Source organism: Terrapene carolina, unplaced genomic scaffold (genome assembly GCF_002925995.2).
Source record: "Terrapene carolina triunguis isolate 2854851 unplaced genomic scaffold, T_m_triunguis-2.0 Scaffold130, whole genome shotgun sequence".
In the NCBI taxonomy this organism is placed as follows: domain Eukaryota; kingdom Metazoa; phylum Chordata; order Testudines; family Emydidae; genus Terrapene; species Terrapene triunguis.
In genome coordinates, this window is record NW_020664481.1 from 18,230,390 (window position 1) to 18,246,457 (window position 16,068).

Sequence of the window (16,068 nt, forward strand, 5' to 3'; positions counted from 1 at the left end):
CTGAAAAGACATACTGAAATGGTCTAGAAATTTAAATATGAATCATATCTAAAATAGTATTTAAGTAATGAGCATCTTAATAGCTTCATGGAGATATAAAAACTTAAATCTGAATTTGAAACCAAAATAAGTGGCTGCCTAACGCAGGTAATTAAAAATCTTAGCACCTTTAAAAAAAAATTGCAGCTACAGAAAATACATTTCCTGAACTCAACTTCATAGTCTTTATGAAAAAGCCATGTGTAACTTTCAAACAGGTCAGTGCCAAAATTAAAGAAAAATTACCAGGGGTAAATTTTCACAAGATTTGGCCATGGGGTAAAATGCTGGTCTCACTAAAATCTATGACATCTTTGTCACTTATTTCAATGGCACCAGGTTTTCACCCGAGATGTTTAATTGGCAACTTGTTTCCAAACAAGACATTACAAACTATTTCAAAACTCCCTATGTACACTGGCAATTCTGCAAGGCGACTGCATCCAATAATCTGTGTGTCTAACTAAAATATCACAATCACCTAAGAGGAAGTTAGGTATATTAAGTCAGAATTTGATGAGCATGTTATATAAATCAAGTTTTATATAATCTTTGAAGGGAAATAGATGTCATTTACTCTTTTTTTTCCCCTATGCTAACATGTATTTCAGACATACTGTACTATCTCTTACTTCAATATCAGAATGTGATAAAAAGAAGAGTCTGTTGTGCAAAAGTTTAAAGTTAAACATACACGGTCAGATATTTTTGGCCCAGAATTTAGGTTTTGTAAAACCACTGGTTTTCTAAACCATAATATTAATGAAAATGTTTCCAACTTTTTTAAAAATTCCAAATATACAGATTGTTTAGATTGAAATATTCCCCTGAAACGTCTGTCACTCAAACATTGCAGAATTGTGCTACTAAGAGCCAGAAAGTGCAAGTGATTTGTCTATTTTCTTGTCCAAATTGAGTGAAACTGAAAGAGGTAAATACTAATTGTAAAGTAAATTAGATTAAAAGTGACCAGTTTTCATAGTAAGTTATGTATTAATAAAAAAATGTGTTTAAAATATATTTTAACTTGATAGTGTCCATTTAAATCATAACAAGACAGACAAATAGCCTATGATTCTGCAGTGACAGATTATATTTTTTAATCACAGTCTTCTGTCAATATGTTGTCTTCTGATTTTAGCTTCCATCTCATAATGCTTTTGATTTTCTTGTTCTGGGTGATGCTCCATCTTCTAATTTTACTGCTCCATTGACAAAGTTAGCTGAAATTTTAAAACAGGGAAAGCTAAAGTACAGGTAATACGCTATTTGCCTCTGCAGAATGAAAAACAAAAAGTTAATATGCAAACCTAAAAATGTCAGATGACAATATTCAACACTTAATGTAGGCAAAGCTCTGGGGCCTTCCACTAGAGAGGTGGAACAAGGTAATGTTTTGAAGGACTTATAGAATACTTACCTCCTAACTCTCCCTATCATTCCTTTTGCCAGTGGAGGATGGAACCTGAAGATTTTGTTTTACTATAGTTGTGTGTGAACTATCAATGCTAACACAATAAAAGTCTATGGTAACCTACGATATTTGTCCCCTAGTATTAAAATCTTGTGCAGTCACTGCGAATCAATCTGTATGCGTTAACTTCAACCTAGCCTGGATCCCTCTATTCAGGGCTTGAAAAATCCACTCACTCTAAGTAAGTGGGAAGCTTGGCCTGGGGATTTAGGGGACCACCACCATCAGCTTCAGCAGAATCTAAGATTTAAACAAACCAAACCAAAACACCCCCCCCCCCCCCCCCCACACACACACATTTCTAGAATTTATGATTGTAAGGGTAAGTGTAATCCAATGCAGTGTCGTCCTCCTGTACCTACAGACATTCAGCCTCTCCTGGTCATTGATTTTCCCACCCGCAGCAGAGTGTGAAGTCCACAGGATTACAGTTTCACTGCTGCTATTTAGAATACTGTGGGCAGCTGTGAAGCTCAAGAATAGTGTCAATTTCATGCTTCTGTATGGAAAAACAATGAACAGCAGCAGTGAAGTTATCCATAGGAGAAAGAGAAGGATCCACAAGTCTGGAGGAGAAATAGAGAAGCAGACACACTTCTTTTACAGCAGTTTGAAGGCTCTGAAAGGTAGTGGAGAGTAAAAGCTGCTTCTCCAACACCCATTAAGATCAATGGGAGTATTTCCATCGACTTCCAGGGGCACTGGATTATGTGCTTAGTAGTGCATCTAAATCTGAAGTACCACAGCCCCTTAGGTATAGAAAGATACGAACAAGGGAGCTCCCAAAAAGGGTCCAGGGACAGCATCCTGGTAGAAATTCCAGCAACTGGTAATAGGCTTCTAATCAGAGCACTGTACTGGATCTTATGGGTGAAGACTCCCAGTCTACTTCTGCCAAATAGGGTTAGTCCTCCTATTAGTAGATGTAATTTTCTTCCAGATCTTGCCTATGCAATACAATAGGGAATCTTTGTTCACTACAGGTCTCCCAGTGATTACAATTTAATTTCACAGTAGTAGGTGTTTTTTGTTGTTGTTTTGTTTTTTATAAAGGATCCAATTGTCACTATAGAAAGAAGTCTCTGTGATTTGGTGTAGAATTTAGAAGAGTAAGTGACAGCAATTTGTTAATTACCTAAAATTCAATAAAAATAGAATTTATGGTCATCGAGAAAAAATGGCCACCTTAAAAGCCTCTCTAATCAGACTAAAATAGACAACATACAGTTTTTTTTAAGCATTCAAAAAGATGAATTCTAAAGTGCTATTACAATTTAAAGACTAATTTTTTTTAAAGTTTTCAACCTAGTAATATGCAGAAATTGTGGAGTCTGTATCTATGCAGAGTTCAGTAAAGGACATCAACTCTAGAAAGAACATTAGCTCTGTGGGCTTTTGTTAATTTTAGTTTTTATTATAGTGCAGTATTCTCTCTCTGCTGGCTCGAGTTAGCAACATGCAATACAGCGTACCACGAGTAAATATGTTTTGATGCAGACTATTTTCTAACTTTGAGGAAGCTAAAAATGACATCTATTTTCACCATATAATAAGAAATGGACCACACATTAGCTCCCTTGGGAACTGATACAAGGAAAATACAAAAAGATTTCAAGAACAAATTGAGCATAAAAATATTTATTTTTATCTGAAGTGACTAAAAAAAAAAACCCTACTGACCTCTGTTTGGTTCTTTTTTTGTTGATTTGCTCTTTGTGCAAGTGATTTTTTTCTTAGGAATCTGGTTCTGGATGTGCTCTCTCCATTTCTTTAGCTGGAAATTTATAAATTTCCACATCATCCAGGCCTGTGTTAGACAAATTGCAGCCAAGCAACTAATCCTAAAAGATTTCAGATTAAAATAAGAAGTTAGATAAAAGTTTCAACTATACATTGTTACACAGCAAAGCAGCATCAAATGTCCATTTAAAAAAGTTGCTGATCACTCTTAGAAAAGACAGTTACCTTTTCCATAACTGGTGTTCTTTGAGATGTGTTGCTCATGTCCATTCAACTTAGGTGTGTGTGCTCGCCACATGCACCGGTGCCAGAAGTTTTTCCCTCAGCAGTATCCATAGGGGACCAGCTCCAGCGCCCCCTGGAGTGGCGTGCACATGCTGCGGTATATAGTGTGCCACCAGTTCCCCCCACCCTCAGTTCCTTGTTGCCGGAAACTCTGACAGTGGGGAAGGAGGACGGGTTGTGGAATGGATGTGAGCAACACATCTCAAAGAACACCAGTTACGGAAAAGGTAACTGTCTTTTCTGCTTCGAGTGCTTGCTCATGTCCATTCAACTTAGGTGACTACCAAGCAGCACCCCATGGAGGTGGGTAGGAGTTCATGGAGGTGTAGATTGCAACACAGCTCTGCCGAACCCAGCGTCATCCGTGGCCTGCTGAGTGATGGCGTAGTGGGCCGTGAACGTGTGCACCGAGGACCACGTCGTGGCTCGACAGATGTCCTGGATCGGGAAGTGTGCCAGGAAGGCCGCCGAAGGTGCCTGTGCTGTGGTCAAGTGGGCTCTGACGATTGACGGCGGAGGGACTCCTGCCAACTCATAACAGGTCCAAATGCAAGAGGTGATCCAGTTAGAAATCCTCTGCGTGGACACCGGGAGGCCCTTCATCCTATCAGCTGTAGAGAAGAAAAGCTGAGTCGACTTACAGAAAGGCTTTGTCCGATCTAGGTAGAAAACCAGGGCCCTTCTTACGTCCAAAGCATGAAGGTGCCTTTCTTCACTAGTCTCGTGGGGTTTAGGGCAGAAGACCGGAAGGAAGATGTCCTGGCTCATGTGGAAAGTAGACACCACCTTGGGAAGGAAGGACGGGTGGGGCCGGAGCTGGACCTTGTCCTTATAGAAGACCATGTACGGTAGTTCTGAGGTCAGGGCTTGCAGCTCGGAGATCGCCTCACTGACATCGCAGCCACCAGGAAAGCTACCTTCCATGATAGGTGAGACAGGAAGCATGAGGCCAAAGGCTCAAAGGGCGGGTCTGTGAGCCTGGACAGAACCAAGTTGAGATCTCACTGAGGGGCCAGGGACCAAACCTGAGGAAAAAGTCTCTCAAGGCATCTGAGGAACCTGACCGTCATGTCATGGGAGAACACAGTCTGCCCCTGGGATTGGCGGATGAAAGGCAGAAATGGCCACGAGATGCATGCACCCTGATAGACGAGTGTGCCAGGCCCTGGTTCCTCAAATGAAGCAGGTAGTCTAAGATTGACTGCACCAAAGAATGTGAAGGGGAGATGCCCTGTTCGGCTGCCCAGTGGGAGAACCTCATCCTCTTTGCCAGGTAGGTCTGCCTAGTCGAGGGCTTTCTACTCTCAAAGAGGACCTTTTGGACCCCTTCCGAACAGGTCTGTTCCTCAGGGGTCAGCCATGCAACATCCACGCCATGAGGTAGAGGGACGCAAGATTGGGGTGCAAAAGTCGACCGTGATCCTGTGACAGCAGGTCCAGTCGGTTCGGCAGGGGCCACAGGATTTATTTTGTCATTTACCAACAGGCCAAGACAATGGCAGGTGGCTAATAGCATCACAACATCCCTTTGGACCTGGAGCTGCCCTGGACTAGCCAATCATCGAAGTACGGGTAGATCTGGACATCCTGATGTCTGAAGTAAGCAGCGACCATCGACATGCACTTGGTAAATACCCACGGTGCCAAACGGGAGCCAAATGGAGGACCGCAAACTGATAGTGGTTGGGACCTACCGTAAACTAGAGGAAGCATCTGTGTCCCTCAAAGATGGCAATGTGAAAGTACGCATCTTTCAGAGCGAGGTCGGTGTACCAGTCTCCCAGATCCAGGGAGGGGATGATGGAGGCCAGGGAGACCATGCGGAACTTCAGCTTTGCTAGGAAGCAGTTCAAGTCTCGCAGGTCCAGGATAGGTCGCAGACTGCCCTTGGCCTTCAGGATTAAAAAGTAGCAGGAATAGAACCCCTTGTTCCTGTATTCTGGAGGAACGACTTCTACCGCACCTAGCTGCAGTAACCCCTCTACCTCCTGCGCAAGGAGACTCTTGTGAAAAGGGTCCCTGAAGAGGGAAGAGGAGGGGTAGAAAGTAACTGAAGGATGTAACCCCGCACCACCATACTGAGGAACCATCGGTCTGATGTTATAGATGCCCATGCAGAGAGGCAAGGAGAAAGGCGGTTGGCAAAAATAGGGAAGGGAGGATCCTGGGAATAGTCCGGTAGGTCACCCTCGGGTGTACCCTCAAAATGAGTGCTTGCCACCTGCTTATTGCAGGTTGAGCTTGACTGAGAGGCCTGCGAAAGCTGTTGGCTAGGATGCCGCTTGTAGCCTCTGGATTTCTTATGGGGAGGCTCCTGGTGAGGGTGGCTCCCCTGGCTCTGAGGCTGCTGCGGCTTAAACCGCTTGTGGGCAGGGCCGGGAACATACGGGCCCAGAGTTTTAAGGGTCATGCGGGAGTCCTTTAGGCCATGGAGCTTACTGTCTGTCTGTTCCACAAACAGGGCTTTCCCATCGAAGAGAAGGTCTTGGATCAACTGCTGAGCCTCCGTGGACAAGCTAGAGAAGAACAACCAGGATGCCCGGCGTACGACGATGGCCGAGGCCATGGTTCTGGCGGCAGTGTCCGCCGCATCCGACACCGGCTGGAGTGTCGCCCTGGCCACAGTCGTGCCCTCCTCCATAATTGCCTGGAACTCCTTCCTAGAAGCCTCAGGAAGAGAGCCCTCGAACTTGGTCATAGCTTGCCACAGGTTAAAATCATAGCGTCCCAAGAGGGCTCGATAGTTGGCTGCCTTCCACTGGAGACTACAGGATGAATAAATCTTACACCCAAACAAGTCTAGTGTCTTGGAATCTGTTCTTAGTGGTAGCCCCAGATTGACCTTGTCGCTCCCTGTGGTTAACTGCTTCTACCGCTAGGGAGTTGGGTGCAGGGTGGGTGTACAGATACTCGTGGCCTTTGGATCACACAAAGTACGTGTGCTCAGCCCTCTTGAAGATGGGTGGCAGGGAGGAGGGAGTTTGCCAGAGGGCATTATTGATCTTAGAGACCTCATCATGAAGGGGTAGAGCCACCCTGGCCAATGCTGTGGAGCAGAGGACATGGAAGAGAGAGTCCGAGGGTTCCTCTAGGCTCCTGCACCTGAAGACCCAGGTTGGCAGCGACCCTCCTCAGTAGTTCCTGGTGCACTGTAGTGTCATCCGGGGGTGGGGGGGTGGAGGCTTGTTATAGCCTCATCTGGCGACAACGAGGAAGATGCCAGTGCCATAGGGTCCTCCACACCCATTGGTGGCTCAGTGGCTTGTTCCCCTGCTCCCTCTTTGACCTGCGGGGTCCTCACGCCAGAGGCTTCATGCACCGGAGGAGGGCGGGAGAGAGAGGCAGCTGGTCTCTCCGAGGCTCTGGACATCGAGCGGGCAGCTTGGGAGGGCTGGGTGAACCCCCACACGTTCCATGGGTACCCGAGGCCACAAGGCCGGTTTCGGTGCCGACAATGTAGCCATACTGCTGGTACGGGAGCTTGTCCCACCGTCAGAGAACCTTGCTCTGAACCAGGACTGGATCCTGAGCAGTCGCTCCCTGGTGACCAGGACAGAGCAGAACAGTGGCTGTGTCCAGACCGGTGCCGGTCACTCCACCTGGAGTTTGATCTGGAGCAGGGTGTTAGGGACCGGTGGCGCTCGACGGATCCGTGGCATCTTGGAGCTGGCGATCTAGGTCTTGCGCTTGACGAGCGGTACCGGGGATGAGGAGCGGGACCAGGAGCTGGAACGGGCCCAGTGCTGGGAAGTGCCTGCACGTAGTGATGCCCTCCTAGGTGGTCTGAGGAATGGTAACATTGATCCCTTGACAGGTCCCTGGAGCGGTACCGCGGTCTCTGAGACGTAGGTGAAGAGTTGCCCGGCTTGGGACCTTGCTCGCACCCAGTCTTCTCCTTTCCCTTGCAGGAGGTTGGAGACCAGCCTTGCACCGCCTTCTTGGTCGGAGCCACGGATGGGGACTGGTGCCGGCCAGTGGATGGTCCCAGTGGGGCGCTGCGTACCAAGGTCACTGTACTCAGCGCCTAGTTGGAGTGTTGCTCTGGTGCCAGAGTGAGGGCTGACTCCATACGGAGCGCTCTTAAACAAATATTGCTCTCCTTCTTAGTCCTTGGCTCGAAGGACTTGCAAATTTTGCACTTCTCACTAATGTGCCCTTTGCCCAAGCAACGCAGACAATTGCTGTGTGGATCACTAACGGGCATGGGCCTCTTGCAGCGATCACAGGCTTTAAGCCTGGGGACCAGGGCATGCCCCATCCTGAGGCAAAGTCCCGTTTGGGACCTACGAAGTCTCTAGCTATAGCTAAGGAATTTATAAACACTAACAGAAAACTATATACACTAGAATACAAGAGATAACTAGCTCATACGAACAAGCAGCAACAGCACTGGCTGAAGCAGCAACAGTTCCAGCACCGTCACTGGCGGCAAGAATGAACGGAGGGTGGGGGGAACCGGCGGCGCCCTATATACCGCGTGCGCGCCACTCCAGGGGGCACCAGAGCCAGTCCCCTACGGATATCGCTGAGGGAAAAACTTCCAGCACTGGTGCATGTGGCAAGCACACACACCTAAGTTGAATGGACATGAGCAAGCCCTCGAACAAGAACTTAAACCTCTCACTCTGATGGAAACCAGATGTGGCCAAGGAGCACATCTAAGACAGGGCATATAGTCTGCATTAAATAAATGGGAGCTACAGGTAAGTACACCAGGGGAAGTATCCAGGCTTATCAAGGAAATATAACAGACAGCCTTCAGTAGCTAGTACCAAATTGTACAGTTGCAGCCTCCTGTGCCAAGTGATCTAAGAATGAGATTTAATGATGACAAAGCAAATTCGATTTCCCTTCCACCTACTGAATGAACAGATTGTTGAAATGCAGGTTAAACAGCGGAGCTCCCGGTGAAAAATTAATGTGACTTCAAAAATGAGCAAGCAAGAATGAACATGTTAGAAGATTGCTTGGGTTTTCCTAAAGAGTTGTTGATCAAAAATGAAGGCATTGATATCTCAAAATTACAGTATGTTCATAATGGCCACAGGGAAAGTTTAAAGCAAAAGCTCACACGATGTTATGCAGGATCTTTTGCACAGCAGTCATATTAATTCAATTATAAAAACACCGATAAAGAAAAACAAAGAGATTTCTTATGTTTAGCATGTATTTTGTAATAGCAGTCCCTGCTTTGTGGAGAAGAAGAAAAAAAAAAAAAAAGACAACAAAAAATTCTTCCACCCCAAAATCCTGGGAAAAAAGCCACCCAGGAAAATTCTCCATCAAAAAGCTCTACCATCTTGGATAGGTATATTAAAGGCAGTCTGAAAGTGTCACTTTACTCAAACATGAATGTCTACTAGCTTTTTTATACCTCACAGTGAGTACATTGAAGTTTCCGTCTGCTATGGAAAAACCTGGATTCTCTACTCTTGCCAAACCAAATCCAAATGTGAGCACAGATAAGGTTAGGGTCAAAAGACGAGCCATTACAAACAGTAAAGCCCAAAGGGTAAATCTGAAAAGGAAATAATAAAATTAATGTGTCTTCTCCCTTTGTCCACCACTTTTCAACTTGGTTAACTGTACAAGTTCTATTAAGCTTCCTTGAGCACTGAAATTTAAGATGAAAAGGAAAGGTATATTGAGATGAACAACAGTTACAGGAATTCTACATCTAGTTCTCCACCCACATCAGTGAATTCTGCCCCCCCGTCCATATACACTCAATTATGCCTCAAATAAAACTTTTTTTTTTTCAATATAGAAGTTAAATTTTATTTTCAAAAGCGTGCTTAGAAATTTCCAAATTTGGGGTATATAATAGCAATTAAATGTATTGCCACATGGAATGCCAAATCTGGGTGCTGAGTTCATTGTGAATTTCCCTGACCCAGAAACAGGGTAAAGGCAGAAAGTACATGTCAGATTGATATTCATGCTGTAAATTATATATAAGATAGCAAGGACATTATAAAACCATAGAGATGACTAGACCAATAATACACAGAGATTAAATGGATAAAAAATAAGTGGTTGGGAGGACAAAGGCAGATTATTACAGCAAGAAGTGTACAGGTTAGGAAGGTAGTGGCAGGAAAGAGGAAATAAGGAATTGCAAGCTAATGGGATCAGTACTGAAGCACTACCTTTCTACTTTGTAGGTAACTTAGAGCAAAGTGATATCATTTTAATATCCAAGCTTGCAGAGAACAAAAAATTTGGTGGATAAATACTGAAAAGGACAATGAAAAGTTACAAGCATCTATTATGAATTTCCCAACTATTTTTCTTTTTAAATTTTAGTTGGCTGTAAGATAAGATCTCCATTATTTTAAAACATTAGCATATTTCAGTTAAAACACAATTAAAATACAAAAAGTTAGATAACTATCTAAACTTTAAGTCTTCCTCCATATCTCCTCACCAATCCTCATTCTATATACTGGAGGTCCTCAATATAGCCATCACTAGAGACACTGTTGAAGCCAAGAGCTGGAAGCTGAGAGGTGTGCCCAAAGAAAAAAAAAAGAAAAAAAGAAAAAAAAAAGACACTACCATTCCTTGTCCCACATCCATGCCAGTAGCCAGGACCAAGAATTTAAGCTTTTCCAGTATGTAGCAATTTTGGGAGGTAAGTAGAGATTACTGACTGATTTACATTCTGAATGCTACTGTCTCAGTGAGGATTGATCAGATCTCTCACAGAAGTCAGTAAGGGAGAAATTCACCTATTACCAATTTGGAGAGCAAAAGCTTTGGTTTCTAACCAGTTGAACAGGAGGTGGCCTACTGAGATGGTTACACTTAATCTAGAAGAATACCACGACAACATAAACTATAGAAAGCAGTTCTCATTAAAGATTTCAGCAGTACAGAAGTTTTTCATGCTACTTATTTATTGGACAAAAACTAGAACGATTTTCAAAATGAAAAGTGCATTCAGAATCTCAATTCAAACACAGCTTGTTCAATTAATCTCAAACTTAAAAAGAAAAATACCTAACATTCCTATACTCAGCCTGTGACAGTTCAAGCAGAAGTTGTTGGGTTTTTTTTCTCCTAGAAAAATAAGCCAAGGTTTTTGGAAAGCTATGAGAGTGGGAATTTATAACCTTAAATATGAAGTCGCTAATCACATGGGCTTCCAGGCTGAGAAATGGCTCTTGATGGGGGTTTATTGTTCAAGATTATAATAAACAGCAATATTTTAGTTCTCCTAAAACACTCAAAATGCTTCTCTAACTCATCTTTTAAGGAGATAGGTTTCCATTCCTTATTATTATTTAAGATTATGGTAGCACCCAAAGAATGATAAGTGTTTCCTAATCAGAGGAAGACTGTCCCTATCCTGAAGAACACATTGTTTAATCAGACAGAAGGGGGAATACAACATATTCTTTGTATTATAGTAGTGGCCAGATGTCCTTATCAGTATTGCAGTCCTGTTGCATTGGGTGCTACACAAATAAAAGTAGATAGGGTCCCTGGTCTAGAGAGCTTATGGCCTAAGATGAACAACATATAAAAAAAATAGGTAAAAAGAGAGTTGTTTGTTTGTTTTTACTTTATTTGCATTAATAAATATTGACTTTCTCCAAATGACCTTCAGCCTAATTATTTAAATGCTGGTGTTAGGAGTTGAGACAGAAACAGGTCTTGGGAAGAGATATGGAGAAGAGGGTAGTAGTCTTACAGATTATTTCAAAGAGGACTGTGTATGCATAAGAGGCTGTGTGGAAGAAAGCAAGATAACATTTGTAGAAGTCTCACATGAATGGGCAGTCAAGTCTTGCAAAGCTAGGAGCGTGGAGGGAGAAACTACAAGAGACAGGAGTGGAAAAGTGGAGCAGAATTGCGAACAGACATGAAGGTTGAGATTTGAGTAAAGTGTTCAGATTGATGCAGAGCACCCCTCTTCTTAGTTACATACTTCTTTCTTGTAAGTTTCATCTTCCTCCCCTTTGCTCACACACAAAGTTCACTTCCTCCACCCTCATTCTACAAACCAGTCCTCTTGTCTTTCCCCTTCCCAGCTTCGATGCAATTGTCCTTATAACTCTACATCTCAAAATAAGTGAGCAATTCACTCAAGATATAGAATAAACAATTTTACTTTATATGCTGTTCGAAACTGTTGCCTTCCATAAATTATAAGTATTTTACTTTCTCTTCCTGTCCACCCCTTGCAAAGAAGGGGCAGAATATAAAACTGATAATGCACAGACTGATTTTCTTCCTATTATAAAAGTAATACACGTTGTTTAGATTGTTTGTGCATTTATTACTATAAAATACTGGTATAATTCTGTCAGTTCTTTTGTATTGGTTTACAATAATGAACAAAGTTCAAAAACACAAATAGATTCTGAGAGAGGTGTAATGATTTTGGTGTCCATATTACTTTTATTCTAAGGTGCACTTGTTTTTAAAATATAGATCTCCGTAAATATATTTGCAATTAAAAATATATTGGAGCAGGTAGGCATTTACAACAGAGATGGCTAACATGTACCCAAGACATGATTTTAACAAATATTACTTGAAAAATTATTACGATCATGAAGTGACAGATCAGTTTCCTTGATTCTACATAATGACACTGGAGCTCTCATGGAACGCCAATCAAATAGTAATATTGGGATCTCAGCTATAGCTTAGGATGTGTGATGTCCTAACATTTGCTTTTTATATTACGTGCATACAGACACGTTTATGCCAATAGAAATTACAATAGAGCTCTGAAAATTAAACGCAGAGGTAGTAAAATAAAAGTAAGATAGTATATGCAAAATTTACCCTTTCTGCTTGTTTTCATCACTGAAGTAGAAAAGACGTGAGGCATGAAAAATGAGCTCCACTAGATAGTGAGGTACCAGCAAAATTAGCCCCAGACGTTGAAGGCTGTAACGGAAAATGAAGGTTATTTATTTGTAACAGAGATTTTTCAAGATGGCCCTATATATTCACACTTGTGGGTATTGTGCTGTCTTATCGTAAAACCTTCTTCTAGCACTGCCATCTTGAATGCTCCCACTCCCACTCCTACCCCCCTCCTCAGCATCACAACATATCAAAGACAAAGATAAGGGATAGAGCACCCTCATCATCTAAATTCCTTCCACCACAAAGCCAGAGACACAGAATAAACAAATATTCTGACAGAGAGGGGAAGACAACAGGAAATGTGAATAGGCAGAGATCTTTTGAAGAACCTTGATTACAAGTAAATAACCTTCATTTTTTCTTTGAGTGGCTCTGCATATTCCCACTTATGGAACAGACTGATAAGCAGTGCTGAGACTAACCTAGAGGTGGACCCAGAGTCCTAGTTGAATAGAGACAAGCACTGCTTTGCCAAATCCAGTGTTTGCCTTAGAAGCCAAGTCCAGAGCATAGTGCTTAGTGAAAGTCTGCATCAAAGTCCAGATTGTAGTTTGCAAGTTTCAGCAACAGACACCTACCTAAGACAAGCAAAGGAGGTAGCCACACCTGTCTAGTGGTCTAATTGCAGCAGATACAAGAATTTTTGCCAGTATGTAGCATTCAGTAATGCATTGTTTAATCCACCAAGAAATAGTTTGGGAAGAAATCAAATACCCCTTATCATTCTTGGTATAAGACATAACCAATCTAGAGGATATACAAAAAATTGGTGGTCTCGGTGCCACTAGATGGGACAGAACACCACACCCAGAAGGTGTGTGTGTGTTACACAGGGGTCTCTCCTGCACAGACCAGTGCCCTTGAACTGTCAAATGGAGAGGCTCCCCCCAACTTTTGTTTGATGCAACTGAAGTTACTGTCAGGGATGACTGGAGCACTGAACTGTACACCTCTGAGCATATTTGCCCTGACTGACCACCATTCTAGAGAGAGACTATAACATTCTGAGGTATGGTGATCAACATCTGAAGGCTGTTCTGGCTTGGTCTGTAGACATGAGATATCCAATAATGCACAGTCTCATTATCAGACAATCAAATGGAGTCACAAAATGTAGTGGCTGCCATAAAGACCACAAGACCCAAGAAGAATTTCATTCTCCGAGAGGAACACTGTCAAATCTTTTACATATGCTCACTCATTTTGAGAAATCTGTCCTCTGGGAGAAAAGCTCTCCCTTCCACAGAGTGCACTATGGATCCTATAAAGGGAATCCTTTTAAAGGGGCAGAGAATTGACTTTGGCAGTAGAAAAGTAGCCTGAGATTTGAAAAGAGATTGATTGTGAAGACAATATGGCTTAACAGGTCCTCATGCACAATGCCCCTCAGTAGCCAGTTATCCAGATAGGGATACTGAAAATACCCTGATTGCTCAGATGAGTCCCTACCACAAAGAGGTATTTTGTAAATACCTTGGGCATCATGGAGAGGCCAAATGGAAGCATCTTGTACTGGAAATGATTCCCAGCCACTATAAATCAAAGGTACTTGGAATGATGGTGATTAACAGAAATATAAAAATACAAATCCTTTAGATAGAGAGTTGTGAACTGTAGCGGGGTGGACACCCGCTCCTGCCCTGAGGGGTTTGGAACAGCCCTGGGAGAAGGCTGGGGCAGGGAAGCAGCTACTGGGCTGATTGGGGAAGTAGCTGCACCTGGGCCACGCTCCAATCAGAATCCAGCTGGCCTGTATAAAGAGGCTGGGAGCCAGGAGCTCAGAATCTCTCTCTGCCTTCAGAGAGAGAAGGGCCTGGCTGCAGGAAGCAGAGACAGGGTACCTGAGTGGAGCAGGGCTGGGGAAAGGCTGAGGAGCTGGGGAGCTCCAGCCTGGAAAGCCCCAGGCTGAGGCCTAGGAGAAGGCCAAGGGGTACTGGGGGTTGCAGAGGGCAGCCCACGGCTAGACTGAGGCAGCAGGTCCAAACCCACCCTTGCCTGTGATGAGTGGCCTATACTGCAGTCTGCCCCAGGCAGTGGGGGCTAATTGGTGACTGGCAGTGGCCTTACACCGAGGCGAGGTGGGGTTAGTGGGTAGGGGTTCCCCTGGGAGGGGAGACCTAGCGTGTGTGGGTACTGCCAGGGGGCAGCACCCAGAGCAAGGGGCACCGGGGTCCTGGGAGGGACACGGGAGCCAGTAGGGGGACAAGGTGGATCACTGGCCTGTAGAGGGCGCTCCAGACGCTGGACAAGCTGATTCCCCAAAGCAACCAATAGGGGGTGCCGCAGGGGTGAGTCCAACCCCTTACATGAACCAATCCATGAGCAACAGTGAAGGGATTTATGGAGGCCAAAGTCAACACCTGGAAATAAAGCCTCTGAGCATACTTATTCAAGTCCCTTAATCTAGTATCCAATTAACCCCCGACATCCTTCTTTTGAACCAAAAAATAAAAGGAATGAAAGCCCTGACCCCTTAAGTCAGGAATCTCCTCGACTGCTCCTAACAGAAGCAACTTTTCTACTTCAAGAAGACTCGCCTCATGAGAGGCGGGGGTCCCTAGAGAGAGGGAGAAGTAGGAGAGATCGAGGGGCAGTTATTTGAACTGCATGGCATACCAGGGGTAGTCAATAGGCAGCCTGTGGGCCAAATCTGGACTGCCAGATACCCCAGTTAGGACACACCAATGAAATCCATCTTCCTGGAGCCAAAAGTGAACACTGAATCTGATCCTGGCCCTGTAGCACAGGAATTCGACAGGATCAGACAATTGCAAATCATGAAGTACAGCACCAGTGATGGTGGCCAAATTCTCTCTCGACTGCTCCACCAGAGTCAGGGCAGCTGGAGCCAAGTGCATGGCCCTTGGTTCAAACATATGTAGCCTTGGGAGCTTGACTTAGGGGGCATCCAGCCCCAACATAGGGTGTGGATTCTTGGAGCCCTTCAGTCCTTTGGAACTGCTGGAAACCAAGACTGGCCTCTTAGACCTTGGATCTGAGGACTGTTCAGATCCAGAGGGTCTGGCCTTAAGAGCTTCCTTGAGAAGGAGGAGCTGTAAGCAAAGCTCTGGGACTAAAAGGTCCAGCAAATCAAACACCTAGAAAAAGAATGAGTTTCTCCCAGGCACTTGAGGCCCTGAACATAGTCATCAGATGCTAGGAAGACAGCCAGGCAGGAAATGCACCTTTTGAAACCCAGGTTCTTCTGTTTCTTCAATTCTGCCATAATGCAGAACTGGAAAGAATCACTAACTAACTACATACCAACAACCAACACTAACTACCTCAAGAAAAAAGGCTCTGGTTCCAAAAAGACCAGAATGCTTCACATCTATCCAGGCATGTGGAAGGATCTAAGGTGGTGAGGTCGCTCCACCCCCTATATAGCCTTGGCTTAATATGTCCTGATGCTGAGGGAAGCGGGAAAGGTCACGAGAGCGATCTAACGGATGCTGCTATTAGAAGGTTTTACTGTACAGCACCACAAGGTGGCACAGTACCCATAAATGGGAATACACAGAGCCACATGAAAAATAGTAAAAAAAAAAATTGATAACTGGAATAATGAAGTAAAACTTTTCAATTAGTTACCATTTACAAATACTTACTTCAGTACATAGGCACCAGATATGTGAGCAATGTAA

At 44.0% G+C, this 16,068-nt stretch overlaps 1 protein-coding gene across 3 annotated transcripts in view; it reads right to left on the reverse strand.

Moving 5' to 3' along the window:
• Positions 1 to 629: 629 nt before the first annotated feature.
• The window catches only part of LOC112109798 (translocating chain-associated membrane protein 1-like), a 56,383-nt gene continuing 40,944 nt past the window's right edge, over positions 630 to 16,068 (reverse strand). For all 3 annotated transcript variants that reach the window (XM_024204441.3, XM_024204440.3, XM_024204442.3), the window contains 5 exons: positions 16,033 to 16,068; positions 12,338 to 12,442; positions 8,913 to 9,056; positions 3,194 to 3,354; positions 630 to 1,262 (listed from right to left, as the gene is read on the reverse strand). The exon at positions 16,033 to 16,068 is cut by the window's right edge and continues 35 nt beyond it. In XM_024204441.3, the coding sequence (XP_024060209.1) occupies positions 1,189 to 1,262; positions 3,194 to 3,354; positions 8,913 to 9,056; positions 12,338 to 12,442; positions 16,033 to 16,068 (520 nt within the window). In that variant the 3' untranslated portion in view covers positions 630 to 1,188. The remainder of the gene's footprint in view (positions 1,263 to 3,193; positions 3,355 to 8,912; positions 9,057 to 12,337; positions 12,443 to 16,032) is intronic.